Below are 14,468 nucleotides of genomic sequence, written 5' to 3'. Positions count from 1 at the left end.
TTATCTCTCATCGAAGAATTGGATACCCCACTGCAGCATCTTGTGAAAACGAAAAGAATTCTACAAGTCAATGGTGCAAATTGGACAAATGAAAGAAACTGGTATAGAAATCACTCATACTCGTGCATTCTACGTGTAAAATTTAATGAAAAGAAAAAACCTTACATAGTTACACATATGAATACCTTTGCATGTTTGAACTGGACAGGAAGTGTATCGGTGTCGGCTTAAAGATAGGTAGAGTTAAAATTCAGTTACTTTTAGATATTAGTTAGTGGTTCAAGTTGTATTTTGAAAAAATACGTTGGATGCCCAGAAATCGCTATGGTGCCTACATTTATCGCGGATCATCCATCCATCTATAAATCGTGATGCAAGTTTTGCGTAAAAAATACACAAACGTAGATGGATCAAATGAAAATTTAAACCGCATCAATTTATTGCAAAATTCCGAGTGCATGTAATCTGCGGAACGCAAGTGGACACAAATCTTCAACTAGATCACAAAAAAAGGTTTTAAAATATGCAGAAAAGCCCAGGAACATACAGGACATAAAACGAGCAGGCAGGCCGTAAGGAGAAAGACTTGGTTTTGATTGGTATCCAGATCGGCAGCAGCATCGCCTTCGCCAGCAGCAGCAGCGCCTGCATCTGCATCTCCGCCCACCGCCGTCCGGCTCCAGAACCCCACCGCGCCGTCTTGTCGGCCGGCCGGCCATGTCTCCCTCCGGCGAGGTGGTCGCCTCCGTCTCCTCCGCGCTCGCCATCCTGCTCGTCCTCCTCGCCTGCGTCGAGCTCGGCGACGCCGCCGCCGCCGTGGGCGTCTACCGCCTCATCCAGTACGACCTCGCCGGCGCGCCGCTCGGCTCCCGCGCCGCCACCCTCAACCACCACGCCGCCGCGCTGCCGCTCCCCGCGGGCGCCGACCTCTCCCGCTCCGCGCTCGTCGCGCCGCTGCTCGACCTCCCGCTCTCCTTCCTCCGTGGTACTCCCTCCCTCCCTGACTCTCACGCTCCTCCACCTAGTAGTACCAGCACGCTCTACCGTAGTAGATGAGCTCTTCTCCGGCTCCGGCTAGAATTGCGCTCGATCTGTGTGCCACTCTGCATCTCCTAGCTAGCTAGTTGGTCCGTTGGATCGAGATGTGATGTGTATTGTTGGAGATATCCCTTCCCGATCTTGTAAGATTCCTGTGTTTCTGTGTGGTAGCTTTTGGTTGCTGCAACCGGATCACACCAGCCGGGATGAGCTCTATACTTGGATTTTCAAGTCTGCATTTAGTTAACCATCATCATCATCATCTGACATGTTTGCTGCTTTACTTACTCTTGCCAAATTTCATGCAATCACTCACGTTGCATTACAAAATGTCAAATTGCGACCTCTAAACAACAACGACCGTGGCTCGCAATGTTTTTCCGTTATGTACAAGCTGTCCGAAAAAGATCCCGTTCTTTCAATTTTTTAGCTACAGCATTAATTGTTTTACGTGTTCGATTTGCTTGAATTAATAGTTTGTCTGTATTCGTGATTGGTGACAAGCTGGTCTTTCATTACCTACTCAGATTACTTGGCAGAAAAGAAACATCTTGGAGGCTTGCTCATTCTGCTACCGACAAACCTCAGCGCCAAGAATGGTGAGGAGAACAATGACGACAAGGGGCAACCCAAGCGTGTGCTGGCCGAACTAGAAAAATTGCTCGTGCATGAAGAAGTGCCAGTAAGTTAATAAGTTCCCCTTCTTGATTAAACCAGGCAGTTGAATATTCCTCAACCAGTTACAACTCTACATTTGCTGGAAATTTATATGTTCCATTACATAGTCGATACCTAGGTAGTTGTATCATAGTGCAAACAGTCCCTCCCCTACAGTTTTCAGTCAAAAGTGCAAACAGTCGGTTTTAACACTATAAATTGAGTGGTACTGTTAACTGTTAACCAGATCCACGTTTGTTTGGACGCCTTCATTTAAATTGCTAATGGTATATCACTAATATTTTTTTATCTCCTTTATTATATAGTTTTTTTTTATAAATTGTGATTTTTCTGTTGGATTTGCTCCTGTTATTTGTTGTTTCCATTCCAAATATGTCCTGACACCTCTTTGTTCAATGATCTACTTTTTTACTGTGATTTAAAATGTTGCCTAAATTATGTGCATTATTCCATGCAGTATCCGGTGTACTTCGCTTTCCATGACGACAATTTTGATAACCTATTGGCAGATATCCGTAAAATTGCCTCTTCAGGTCAGCCAGCATCTGCATCGACAGGAGGGTAATACTCGAATATGAAACTGAGCAAAATCTTGAGTGTCCAGCATTTTGCAGTATTTGCAGTATAACACTTGACTATAATGGATAGGAAGTCATAAATTGTCGGCCTCCTGCATGGCCTTGACTGTCTTTGTGTGGACTTGTAGATACAAGCTTGTAGTGCCTTCGGCGGAACCTAGAAAGGTGTCATCTCCAACCATTTCAAATATCCAGGTAGCCGCTCTAATTTAAATTTACTGTCCAACTTCAGCATATGTCACTATAACACCTTATAGATATTTTTCTTGGGAAATAATTAAATAGACCATGATAAATGGCTGGCTGTATTCTAGAAGTGATTGTTCCATCTGATATCTGACTTAGAAAATAGTAGTGTTTTTTATGTTGCTTCATGAAATGTCAACATGCCTGATCTTTGAGTTGCAGGGATGGTTGCCTGGTTTGAAAGGAGAGGGTGATGCTGAACAGCTTCCAACCATTGCCATAGTTGCAAACTATGACACTTTTGGTGCCGCACCTGTACGTCACCCAGAAAAAAATGTTTTGAAAATCTTCTTTGATACTATTCTAGAATTTTGCATAATAAATATTTTATCAGGCACTGTCCGTGGGAAGCGACAGCAATGGAAGTGGAGCTGTGGCTCTTCTAGAAATTTCACGACTTTTTTCACGCCTCTATTCAAATCCTAAGACCAGAGGCAAGTTTAATCTCCTCTTTGGCTTAACATCTGGTGGACCGTACAATTACAATGGAACTAGCAAGGTTAGTGCTTGTCTTGCATCATTATGAGATCAAATCCTCGATTGCATCTACTTGGTTAACTCACAGCTGCATGTTTCTTTTTCCAATTTTGGTACAGTGGCTTAGAAGTTTTGATCAGCGTGTACGCGAGAGTATTGACTATGCAATTTGCTTGAATAGTGTTGGTTCCTGGAGCAATGATATTTGGATGCATGTATCAAAGCCTCCAGAGAATCCCTACATCAAGCAAATCTTTGAAGTATGCTGGCCATTTCAAGGCTTTTGGTCCATGACCTCAATTATCGGCAAACCGCAGTCATTTACAACTACCAACTTCTTTGCTTTCAGGGTTTTTCAGATGTCTCAAAGGAAATGGGCATTTCAGTTGGCATCAAGCAGAAGAAGATTAATGTGTCAAATTCTAGAGTATGTTCTTCTTGCTTTTTCAATGATCATGTCCCATCATTATCTTTGGATCCCATCAGGATTTCAGAATCAGAAGCTTCCCCAGACCATGATTGTGTTTGATACTTATTAGTTATTACTGAGTTAATCGATTCGTCACGGTAGCCTGACATAGAATCTTGAACACGGGATCAAGGGTTAACTTGTAATTGGCATCAGGGCTAGTTTAGGAATGAGTACAGAACTAGATAATATTTTGAAATGTTAATATGCTAGTCTACTATCTGCTTTTTTTTTAATCTAGAAGCCTGGAAATGCTTTAGTTTGGTGATTAAGTGTCTTATTGCATTGAGCTAGCAAAATGACATGCTTGAAATCTTGCAGGTAGCATGGGAACACGAGCAATTTTCGAGGTTTAGGGTGACTGCGCTAACTCTTTCAGAATTGTCTACCCCTCCTGAATTTTTAGAAAGCACTGGTGGTATCTATGACACAAGGTGAAGTCGGTTCTAATGCACCCAACTCTTTTTAAAACTGTTTGAGGTTTGAATATTTTACTTATATGTTTTTGTTGATGCAGAGAATCAGCAGATGTTGAGTCAGTAACAAAAACAGTCAGATTAGTGTCTGAGAGTCTTGCGGTAAGCTAAATCGTTTGGTCCATGGACCACTACATTCTTAACTTGGTTAGAAATTTAGTTTTGAATATTTACAGCAGTAGCATGTATATATTATATAAACTTCAACTGATTTTACACTTTGTGTGAAGCTTCGTCTTTTGGTGTAAGTTATGTGAAATATATCTGTACTGTAATTATTTTGGTGCATCAATTACACTTAATTTTCTAGCTGAATAGAGATACCAGTTTATTAGATTCTGCTGTTCATGTAGTACAATGGTTTCGTGCTATTCAGGTAGCATGTCTGAATGTGATGAAAAAAAATCATTGCATGTACAAAAACGCTGCTGTGATGAGTGATTGGGAGAACTAAAGTTACTGGCTGCATCCTGCTCCTTTTGAACTAGGATTGTTATAACTAGACGAAGCCTGATATACTAATACCTTTCTACAGAGGCACATCTATGGGTTGAAAGGAAGGAACATCGATGTTTTTGCCGAGAACAGCAGCTTAGCCGTCAACCCTCACTACATCAAGTCCTGGTTGGATCTTTTTTCACGGACACCACGGGTTGCACCTTTTCTTCAGAAGAATGATCCCTTTATCGCTGCACTTAAAAAGGTTGTGTGTGCCTGCTGTCAGTGCTTTCATCTAGTTTCATATTGTTCGTAGTTTTCTCGCGGGACATGACACCATGTTTTGGTGCAGGAACTCTCCGAGCACACTGCTGACGTGCATGTTCAAACTGATGTCCTTGATGGCATGCTCACTTTCTATGATGCTACAAAATCAACTTTAAATGTATATCAGGTATGTGTGTGTATTCTGATGTGTTATTCCATGGATTAATTCGCTGCTGACTTGGCAGTGACAGAGCCTCAAATATGTTTGAGTTGCTATTGTGTTATGTCATCTCATTCAGCCTTTGGTTCTTCAATCCATAGGTTGCGAGTGTTACATTCGATCTGTTGTTCCTTCTGGTGCTTGGTTCCTACCTAATTGTTCTCTTCAGTTTCCTAGTGATCACTACACGGGTACGGATCGATTAATTTCTCTTATACATCACTTGAAGCTTTGCTTTCCTGCAACTGAGATTGTCTCTTTTCCTTGAACAGGGTCTCGATGATCTCATTAACATATTCCGGCGACCTCCGTCACGCAAGGTCAAGGGAGCTTAGACTAGGTTTGTGTTATGTGTATTAGTAATGAGGACCGCATGCCTAGTTAGAAGCAGAAGAGACAGAGCTAGCTTTCAGCAGCAGATAGACCTGTAATCTCAAAATTTTACTGTTTGTTCTCTCTAGCCAAATGTGAGTGGCTTCAGATTCTGGCAGGCAAAAACATTGTTTCTTTTGCACACAAGGAATTTTGGCTGCAATTTCGCCAGCACAATTTCTTCATGTATGGATAAATCCCAAATCTGTAGCACATGGATACATAGTGTTCCTCTTTTTTTCCGAACACACTCAAAAGACAGGACCCCTTACATCCCTAGAATTCTACTTCCATACTTTAAATCATTTGGTGATGTCTGTTGTCATGTCTTGAGTTAGCAAATGGGCAATAGCAGCAGAACTGTATGGTTAAAGGAGTTAAAATATAATTCACTGAACATGATAATGGAAAAAGGATGCCTATAATCCAAGAGGCCATTTACTTGATAGAAGTATTCTGATTACAACATGTCATTCGTTTGTGAGTTGTGACCAACTACACGCTGTATCAAGAACACATCATGTCATTGCACTGTTTCTAATTCTAACACGGCAACACATGCAACCACACATGTTAGTCCTCGTCCATCATATCAAGAGCAGGTTTTCGTCGGAAGCGCCCGCCGTGCCTTAGGTCTCCTGATAATGGTGATCTTGCCTCGATTCTTCTCTTCTTAGGCGTAGAATTTTCGCTGCTTACTGATTCGAAGAGTTCACCCATATTAGACATGTTTGGCCTCTTTTTATCGGGTTCTTCTTTCAGGTAACTGAAAGCATATATCCGCAGAAAATATCAGCATGTTATAATTCCAGATTCAGACTTTAAGCACTGTTTCACTTGAGAAACAGATCAAACACAAGCAAAAAGAAATGCAGTTCTAAGGAAAACAATAAAATTTACCGCTCACGGATGGTTTTAAATGCTGCCATTGTTGCATAAGGTAATCCTGTCTTTGGATCACGGTACCTACAAGAAGGTAAACCTCAAATAAGATTACCCAGTCTTAGCTTAACACAATGCATCAGTTCAGATGTACCACTTCCGTACGAGCACGACCATTTCAAATTACTGAATCAAGAACATTTACTACTTCACCACGACAGCACACACCGGACAGAGCAACAATAGCTCAAACAAGGATATCCACAAACAGAATCCAACCAATGCAATTTCTAGGGGATAGTCAGATTATACATATACTCCGGTAGGTTTGAGCGGGCCAAACAAACCAGCAAAGGAACATGGTAACACATACACGTAAAAATCATGCAGCTATTAAACAAAAGGTACATGTGTGCTTAATTTTAGTCAGGTGAAAAATGTACATGTACAAACATGGAAAGGATAACCAACTTCACATACAAGGAAAAGGAACATGGAGTAAGAAATCCAGTAAATCAATGTACAGATAACATACTTGGCAGGAAGTCCTGTTATAGCACAAACAGATTTCTCAGGATCTGCAACAACAAAAGATATTCCGAGAAGAGTGAGTTTATATGTTAATTACAAGAGGCAAAATAAAAAGTACATCACCAACGAGATTCAAACACTTACAAGGAGTTGAAGTCGTACAGAGTTCAGACCCAAATGACGCCCCGTTAACGAATTCGAGGTGCGATTCCCCTAATTCAGCATAATGATAATTAGTGATCGACATGTAGGACACAGAAAAATATAATGGAAGGTAGCGCAAAAAATATTAAATGCTAAGATGACTATTTACAGACAAGCAAGTAAGGAGAGGCTACCATCTCTCGAGTAAAATCTAACAGTAGGACCACCATAAACGGCTTTCTGAACAACAGCCTTTTTCTTCACCTCCTCCTCTCTTGCCAGTACACGTTCAAGATTTCTCATGTTCATAATCTCTGGAAATATAGAAAACAGTACCCCAAAAAAAATACCGAATCAACAGTGGCACATATCAACTATATCTTTGAGAAAGGTTAAAATAAAAACAGAGCAGACCTGTCTCAGCTGCTTCTAAGAGCATCTCTTCTTGTGTCATTCGTTTTTCTTCTCCCTCTTTTCTCTTCTTAACTGGCTGGAACAGTATAAAAGAGGGAAAACAGTTAATTAACCTCAAATGCCATTTGTTGAGTACAATATTCTACAGTCCATGAAAATACTAATAGTAACAGCAAACCTTAGCTGTTGCCTGTTTTTCAGCACGTATTGCTTCTCTTTCAGCTTGTCTGACAATGACGGACGTTCTGGTCGATTTCCTGACCGTCTTCTCAGACTCCCATTCATCAGGAGCGTCCGATCGTTTGGAAGCGGTCGCTTTACCAGAATCATTGTCGATTACACCTTCGTCTTCAAGTTTGATGACGACCTTCTTCTTCTTCTTGCTGGCTTTCATCTTTTTCATGGTCTTCCCAGGGAAAACCAACCGCTTCTTAATAGGTAATCTGGTTCGCGATCGGGGCATGAGTAGAATTAAAACATAACTGACTAGTGCTAATTGACAGTGCATTGCTGCATTCTGATTTGCTCCAATGAAGTAACATAGCATGTGTGTACCTTTCCTCACGTGCTTCCCTCTCTGGGTCGTCGTCAGGCTCAGGTTCCTGAGCAAAAGGAGTTGGATCAGCACAAGCAGCAAGCAATTTAGAAGTGAGAAGTTGACTCGAAACAAAAATAGCAGATTGGAAGAAAGAGGAGGGATCTCACATCTTCACCGAAATCACTGTCGAATTCGTCACCAGCATCCTGCTCCTCCTGGTAGTTATCATCCTCCTCGTCCTGAGACAAAGTAACATAACAAGCCGCGATTCAGGAAGAAGAGGAGGAAGGCATAATGGTTTAGTTGTGATTGACGGGACGAGAAGGACGGACCTCCTTGAGGGCTTCTTGGCCCCAGAAGACCTCGTCTTGCTCGACCTCCTCCTCGACGAGCTTCGTTATCCTGCGCGAATCGGGAGCAGAGAGAGCGTAAAGAAGAGAAGTGGGAGGAGAGAGCGAGGAAAGGAAGGAAGGGAAGCCCACCTCTTTCCTCGGGTGGTTCGCGCGGCACGGTCGAGCAGGACGGGCGGCTCCTCCTCGTCGGCCATGGCCGCCGGCGGGGTCGGGGTTCGCTCGCGGCGGCGCTTCGACTGGGGATTGGAGGGACTAGGAGGAGTTGGGGACGACGAAGGAGTCCCGGCCCAAAGCTAAAGTCAGCTTCCGGCCCAAATACAGCCCATATAACTAAAGTCAGCTGCCGGCCCAAATACAGCCCAAGCATTTGTGGCGGGAGCCGGGACGGGAAGAGGAGAAGATAAGCGAGGTCCTCTCATCCATCCATGGCTGCCCACTGGAGCTCAGGAGAAGCCAATACGCAGCCATGCTGCACCTAGCGCCGAAGCTGCAGCCTCGCCCACGCGGCTGCGTCTTCTTCCTCGGCGCCGGCAAGCCCATGGCCTGCAGGACGAACCCATATTCATTCCTCCCTCCCGCGTCGTCCTTCGTCCCCAACTCCGGCGGCGTGCAGCTGACGGTGTCGGACGCGGAGCTCTCGGCCCGTGGCTTCACGGCGCGGCGCACGGCGGAGGGCCTCGACGTGGCGGCCCTGAACGAGGTGTTCGCGCGCGTGGGCTTCCCGCGGCGGCAGGAGGCGAGGCTCCGGCGGGCCCTGGCCCACAGCGAGGTGGCCTGGGTGGCGTCGGCGGCGACGGGCCGGCCCTTGGCGTTCGCGCGGGCCGCGGGCGACGGCGTGTTCAACGCCGTGGTGTGGGACGTGGTGGTGGAGCCCTCCTGCCAGGGGCTCGGCCTCGGCCGCGCCGTCATGGAGCGGCTCGTCGCCGGCCTCCGCCTGAAGGGCGTCGGCAACATCGTGCTCTACGCCGAGCCAAGGGTGGTTGGCTTCTACCGGCCGCTCGGGTTCGCCATGGATCCTGACGGGATCAGAGGCATGGCCTACTACAAATCCAGGCAGCAGAACCAGACCACGAACACCACATCAGAGTGATCTATCTATCTGTGTATTTCGTTCTTTGCTCAAATTCCTTGTTTGAATCGCATTGTTTGTATAGAAGCATCGGGAATTTGAAGGGAAATGTTGCAATTGATGATGAATACACACTTATGAATTGTGATACAGAGTGAGTGATGGATCAACAGTTGACTGGGCGAACACCTTGGCCTCGTTCTTACAATGGCACGATTTCTTGCAACACCAAACCAAATTATAAGTAGAGCGCAACAAGTCGGAGGAGCATTCAGCGAGCTCGATCGATGCACAACACAGCACAGCACAGCACAGGCGAAGAAGAAGAAGCAGCTTAGTGTTTTGTGGTGGTGTGGCGGCGGCGGATGGCGCATGCGCCGAGGAAGACGAGGAGGATGAAGATGAGGACGGCGAGGAAGGAGGCCACGACGGCGCCGCTGGTCCGCTTGCAGAAGCCGTGGAACTGCATGCAGATGGGCACCCAGTTGGCGCGCCTGTTGCCCTCGTGCGCCACGTACACGATCGCCGCCGCAGCAGACGCCGCCGCCGTCACAAGCACCACCATGATCTGCATCCATCGCCATTAATTAATTAGCTCCCCAAGTTCTTCAGATCGATTGTTGAACTAACTAGCTGACGCAAAACAATCATATCTATAGAGTTACTTACGGTATCGCAGATGAGCAGCAGGAGCCTGACGCTGGTGGCCTTGGGCCGGATGACACCGAAGGCGGAGAAGGGGAGAGACATCAGCAGGTACCCGGCGGCGACGGCATTGGCGACCATGAAGAAGGTGAATGCCGAAAAGTCGTCGAACCTGGCACGGAACTGGAAGTAGTGGGTGAACACAGATAGCGTCTCGTCGGAGGTGCCCGTCGAGATGGCCGCCGCCAGCGTCGGTCCCATGGCCGCCACCCTCAGCAGCAGGTCCAGCAGGGCCATGCACCGACGGAAACCCTCCGCGCCGCTTCGCAGCAGGAAGGGGACACCGCCGGCCTTGCGCTGCTGCTGAACCGGTGCGGTTGGTGCCGGTGGTGGTGGCGGCGGCACGGCTGTTGCGGGGGTCTTGCCGGCGGCGCCATCCATGTGGATCACGGTGGCCTCGCTGGTGCTGCTCATCTTAGCTAGGATGGAAAGTTATCTGCTCTCTTGCTGATACTTACCTTGGAATGGAGATTGCTAGCTTGGTGCTTTGGCAGGATGGAAGCATTGCAATATATATTGGTTGACATGAGTGTAGAGGTAATGGAATTGTTGGATGAATGAATGATTCAAGAGAGGAGGAGTTGAGAGGTTGGGTTCTGTAGGAGTGGTTGCTTCCTAATTTGCTGGAACTTGCATGCTTTCCAACTGCTCTGCAATTTGCAGCAAACATGGTCAGTGCCTTATTGTGATGAGATTGTGCACAGCCAAATGGAATTAGGCACAATCAAGAACTCTTCAACCAAGAGCAGAAATATCCTTAATTATACATGCATGTCTCAACCAAAACCAATGGCCAAAGAAGAAACTACAAGTTCAGTGCCATTGCAAGGATGTAGCACAACTACTACATCTTCCAGCAACTGGACTAGAATAGGACAGACCTTCTAGTCTCAGTTACCTAACACAGCATCTATGGTAATTTTCCCACACTTCACATATTTCAAAAAATCCATTCTAGTAAGGTTTCTATAGCCTTACAAAATGAGGGTAGAAGAATATGGACAGTAAGCTTCAGAATACTTCAGTCTTGACAAGCATTTTCTTTCACTGGAAGCAAGGTAATCAATCAACCATTTTTTATTCTCATGAACAAAAGCAAGTACTACTATCTTTGATAAATTTTATCGACTCCTAGCAAAAGGTAATTATATTCAAAGATGCATGTACTCCATTCACAAGCACAATAGCAGCAAAAGAAGCAAGATACTCCATTCATCCACAGCCACAACAGGAAGATATACAACAAAGTGTAACGCCGACACGACACCTTGTTGTTCAGGCTTCGGAAACAACAAACGACAATACTGTACATATAGACCTGTTTTGTACAAACATTTCATATCGACCAGTATGACCAAAACACCATCTGCCTCTACTCAAAGATCGACATCACTTCTATTGAACAAAGCATCCTTTTTTAGCTCTGGAAGCAAACCAGACTCACTCAACATGGCATGCACTGTCCCCCAGTATTAAAGCTTGAAACAAGGTAGATCAACAGCAACTCATGATCTGCATGATGAAAGGGAGAGGCCTCCACAGAAAGCAGCAATGATCAAGTAAAGTAGAAGCACAATGACGGCCGTCAACACAGCTCTGCAGCAAACACAGCATAAGGAATATCTCAGAACCTGCCAAACAAGTTAAAACAGTATGCAGAAAACACAAAAGGAAACTTCCAGTTGTACTAGACAACCACTGTTCAGCAACGCGAACAGGGTTTCACTGTTTTCCAATCTGACATCACACAAGCTTATGCTATTAAAAAGAATTATGGGGCCATCTACATTGATCTTTGCCATCTCCCCCATCGATCTTAAACAAAAACACATAATTTCACCATCTTGCATTTGCATACAAACAACAGTTTTTTTCAGTTTAAAACTCGCAAGTTCCCTACTTCTTAAATTCAGAAGTACTCGCGACTTCCCGATCAGATTGAATTTCGAGACACCGAAAACTCTGAAGTGCCAGGAAAAGATGTGTGCGTCTGCGTGCGTGCGTGCGTGTGTGTGTGTGTGTGTGTGTGTGTGGTGTGTGTGTTTGTGGGGCTGGGGCGGGGCAAGAAGGAAACCAGTACAAGTGGTTATGCAGAGAGGAGATCTCAAAGTGTAAAACAATCTGTGGTACTAAACTAGCAATAGGGATTAGGAGCTTCCTCACTGAGCAGTCAACTATTGTACAAAATAAAAATGACTGATCCATAATTGAGGGGCAGTGTCTATGAATTAGAACTTACAGAAGCTTGGCATTCTTCATCCAAAGAGCTCTGCGAAGCCTCTTGGATTGCTTGCGGAAGTGAAAAGAGCTGTCTTGCATGGTGGAGGTCTTGTCCACAAGAAGAGAGATGCGGTCGCCTCTGTCCAGAATCTTCTCGATGTTGTCAACCATGACAGTGTGTATCTGAAGAAATTTGAAGGCACACGCACAGGAAGCTCAGCACGCTAGCTAATGCCGTACAATGGAATTGATCCTAGAGGCAAACGTTTTGTGCTACTTGCCTCGCTGACTTCGCCACGGAGGCGGTTGAGCGTGTCGGCACTGGGGTTACTGGAGAAGAACTCCATTTGCTGGTGGAGCACTCTGGAGAACTCGTCGTTCATGGCATAGGCCAGTGCAGAGTGTGCAACCCTACCGTAGTTCTTCATGAACCTCATCTGGATGTCCTCCAGGTATATGAAGGGAATTCTCCCTGTATCATGAACAACCAAAAATGGCAAGGTAAAGTGTTAACAGTGAAGAGGATTACTGCGCTATACAGATAAACAGCTAAGTGAAAGACATAATGATACTTAATCTGTGGCAAAAGATCGCCACATGAAGCATACATGACATGATTAGAGCATGCAATTGTATCCAGCATATGAGATCATGTCATGTTTGGGAGCAAAATTAGCCAAAGGAGATGGGCAGACTAATTAATTAGGCAAATGGATGGAGATATATAGAGAGATTGAAGGAGGAAGAAGGGGAAACTGACGTCCGAAGGTGTCGTTGGCCATGCAGAGGAAGGTGAGGCCGTCGGCGGGGGAGCGAAGGACGTGGAAGATGTAGCGGTCCTGCGCGAAGCAGAGGCGCGCCTCCGCCTCTGACGGCAGCTTCTCGAGGATCCGGCGGGCCACCGCACCGGCGTTGCCCGTGACGGCGGCGAACTCCGCCAGCACCACCGTTCCCCGCGCCACCAGCGCGTACACGATCGCCATCCTCGTCTCAAGGTGGGAATCAAAATCAAAACTGGAACTGGAAGCGGAGGCGATCTGGTCCGATCTGATCTGGCCTTGGGTCGAGGAAGAAGACGAAGAGGGAGGTATAATTGGGAGTGTGGGGATTTCGAGCGGCGCCGTGCCGTAATGCCGTGGACTACTACTACTCTATACACTCTCCTCACGGTTTTCTCGCCCCATAAAAAATCCCTTCTTTTTTCTCTTTCAGTTCAATTTGGCCTTTTTTATGACAGCAATTCAATTTGGCCTTATTATAAAGAACACTGGACCGTAACAGCGCGCGTTGCCGAGTCCGACTGTATACTTGAGAAGGACATGTTTGGTGTAATTAAGACCGTCTCATGTTATGTGACTTTCTATTACACATATCTAAACGTTTTTTATACATGGATACATTCATATTTGGACAAATTTGAGTCACTTAATATGCGACGGAGAAAGTACGATAGAATAACTTTACGCTCCTTATATCATATTAGTTTACAATCAAGGTGAGCATAAACTGAACTGGAAATGTCAGCCCAAAACCAAACCTTATGTTGTACCAATATAAGAAAATTCAGGAAAAAAAAATTAGGTGACCGACGTGGCTACGAAACTGGACCCTCAGTACCAGATTAAAGACCCTACATCAGTACCGAGCTGATGTGAACATAACAATTAATTGTTGCAAGCTCTTTCTTACTTCTTGGTTGGTTTGACAGCGCCTCATGTTTATCACTACGTTTTCAAAATTTCCTATGATTGGTGAAAGAGTTCCATAATAGTCCAAAGAGCAATGCAAATACTTTTCCTGCGGCATGCTCAATGATCGACTCAAATGATATTAGATAATATTATACTTCACCTACCAAAATGATGCAATGAAAATCACTCATTAAACAGGCTTATGGGCCAATGATGCAAGAAAATCACTCATTAAACAGGCTTACGGGCCTTTTACTTGGCAAAAACTGAACTACAAATGGGGTATGTAAAATAGGTATTGATACTGCCACACATTAGAAAATGCTACTATTACTTATGAGGAGATAATCTCCTGGTTTTCAAGCAATTAATCTTGTTTGACCAGCTACATGACCCCTTGTATTTGAACAGAAAAAAAAGATCAACTCATATTATACCAAAGACATATAGAATCAGTACTTTTCACCACAATATCTTTTCCCCTATGTCATATATTGAGAAAATCAAAAAAAAATTGTGGTAACTTGAATCACTTTGATAACAAATATAATCGGGCATTTCATACGAATATCAGGTGCTGACAATTGTCATAAGCTTCTTGATATTGTACTTTGGCATGCCTTCTTTGGCAAAGTTGTAAAGTCATTCAGTGGACAATTTTA

The 14,468-nt window shown here is 44.9% G+C and overlaps 5 protein-coding genes across 5 annotated transcripts; 2 read left to right on the top strand and 3 right to left on the bottom strand.

Annotated features, from left to right (window-relative positions):
• Window positions 1-582: 582 nt before the first annotated feature.
• On the top strand, window positions 583-5,541 carry LOC100822455 (nicalin). Its single transcript, XM_010235933.3, has 14 exons — window positions 583-985; window positions 1,566-1,720; window positions 2,174-2,277; window positions 2,423-2,489; window positions 2,703-2,795; window positions 2,875-3,039; window positions 3,137-3,277; window positions 3,367-3,444; window positions 3,808-3,920; window positions 4,004-4,064; window positions 4,498-4,665; window positions 4,753-4,854; window positions 4,989-5,078; window positions 5,160-5,541. The coding sequence occupies exons 1-14, from the start codon at window positions 718-720 to the stop codon at window positions 5,220-5,222; spliced, it is 1,668 nt and encodes a 555-aa protein (XP_010234235.1). The 5' UTR covers window positions 583-717; the 3' UTR covers window positions 5,223-5,541.
• A 120-nt stretch (window positions 5,542-5,661) lies between these two features.
• On the bottom strand, window positions 5,662-8,411 carry LOC100822766 (SWR1 complex subunit 2). Its single transcript, XM_003573201.4, has 11 exons — window positions 8,251-8,411; window positions 8,101-8,170; window positions 7,936-8,007; window positions 7,786-7,832; window positions 7,409-7,673; window positions 7,231-7,306; window positions 7,011-7,130; window positions 6,817-6,885; window positions 6,677-6,719; window positions 6,160-6,225; window positions 5,662-6,025 (listed from the first exon to the last, which is right to left on the bottom strand). Exons 1-11 carry the CDS (start codon window positions 8,313-8,315, stop codon window positions 5,833-5,835), a joined length of 1,086 nt encoding a protein of 361 aa, XP_003573249.1. The 5' UTR covers window positions 8,316-8,411; the 3' UTR covers window positions 5,662-5,832.
• An 84-nt stretch (window positions 8,412-8,495) lies between these two features.
• LOC100837085 (serotonin N-acetyltransferase 2, chloroplastic) lies at window positions 8,496-9,338 on the top strand. The gene has a single exon (XM_003571240.4). It carries the CDS (start codon window positions 8,588-8,590, stop codon window positions 9,209-9,211), a length of 624 nt encoding a protein of 207 aa, XP_003571288.1. The 5' UTR covers window positions 8,496-8,587; the 3' UTR covers window positions 9,212-9,338.
• On the bottom strand, window positions 9,300-10,599 carry LOC100836776 (casparian strip membrane protein 2). The gene is made up of 2 exons (XM_003571239.4): window positions 9,860-10,599; window positions 9,300-9,758 (listed from the first exon to the last, which is right to left on the bottom strand). Exons 1-2 carry the CDS (start codon window positions 10,307-10,309, stop codon window positions 9,525-9,527), a joined length of 684 nt encoding a protein of 227 aa, XP_003571287.1. The 5' UTR covers window positions 10,310-10,599; the 3' UTR covers window positions 9,300-9,524.
• A 446-nt stretch (window positions 10,600-11,045) lies between these two features.
• Window positions 11,046-13,293, bottom strand: LOC100822138 (vesicle-associated membrane protein 714). Its single transcript, XM_003573199.4, has 4 exons — window positions 12,876-13,293; window positions 12,397-12,587; window positions 12,135-12,298; window positions 11,046-11,491 (listed from the first exon to the last, which is right to left on the bottom strand). The coding sequence occupies exons 1-4, from the start codon at window positions 13,096-13,098 to the stop codon at window positions 11,401-11,403; spliced, it is 669 nt and encodes a 222-aa protein (XP_003573247.1). The 5' UTR covers window positions 13,099-13,293; the 3' UTR covers window positions 11,046-11,400.
• Between the last annotated feature and the right edge of the window lie 1,175 nt (window positions 13,294-14,468).

Source organism: Brachypodium distachyon, chromosome 3, assembly GCF_000005505.3.
Source record: "Brachypodium distachyon strain Bd21 chromosome 3, Brachypodium_distachyon_v3.0, whole genome shotgun sequence".
Lineage (NCBI taxonomy): Eukaryota > Viridiplantae > Streptophyta > Magnoliopsida > Poales > Poaceae > Brachypodium > Brachypodium distachyon.
This window is presented reverse-complemented; position numbering and strand designations above follow the sequence as displayed.

Coding starts and splice junctions, on each gene's coding strand:
- LOC100822455 (XM_010235933.3), top strand. CDS start 718: ATGTCTCCCTCCGGCGAGGTGGTCGCCTCCGTCTCCTCCGCGCTCGCC. Junction 3,921..4,003: donor GGTGGTATCTATGACACAAG/GTGAAGTCGGTT, acceptor TTGTTGATGCAG/AGAATCAGCAGATGTTGAGT. Junction 4,666..4,752: donor TTATCGCTGCACTTAAAAAG/GTTGTGTGTGCC, acceptor GTTTTGGTGCAG/GAACTCTCCGAGCACACTGC.
- LOC100822766 (XM_003573201.4), bottom strand. CDS start 8,315: ATGGCCGACGAGGAGGAGCCGCCCGTCCTGCTCGACCGTGCCGCGCGA. Junction 7,674..7,785: donor AGGGAAGCACGTGAGGAAAG/GTACACACATGC, acceptor ATCGCGAACCAG/ATTACCTATTAAGAAGCGGT. Junction 7,307..7,408: donor AAAAACAGGCAACAGCTAAG/GTTTGCTGTTAC, acceptor ATACTGTTCCAG/CCAGTTAAGAAGAGAAAAGA.
- LOC100837085 (XM_003571240.4), top strand. CDS start 8,588: ATGCTGCACCTAGCGCCGAAGCTGCAGCCTCGCCCACGCGGCTGCGTC.
- LOC100836776 (XM_003571239.4), bottom strand. CDS start 10,309: ATGAGCAGCACCAGCGAGGCCACCGTGATCCACATGGATGGCGCCGCC. Junction 9,759..9,859: donor TGCTGCTCATCTGCGATACC/GTAAGTAACTCT, acceptor CGATGGATGCAG/ATCATGGTGGTGCTTGTGAC.
- LOC100822138 (XM_003573199.4), bottom strand. CDS start 13,098: ATGGCGATCGTGTACGCGCTGGTGGCGCGGGGAACGGTGGTGCTGGCG. Junction 12,588..12,875: donor GGCCAACGACACCTTCGGAC/GTCAGTTTCCCC, acceptor TTCATGATACAG/GGAGAATTCCCTTCATATAC. Junction 11,492..12,134: donor ATGAAGAATGCCAAGCTTCT/GTAAGTTCTAAT, acceptor TGTTTGCTGCAG/AGCTGTGTTGACGGCCGTCA.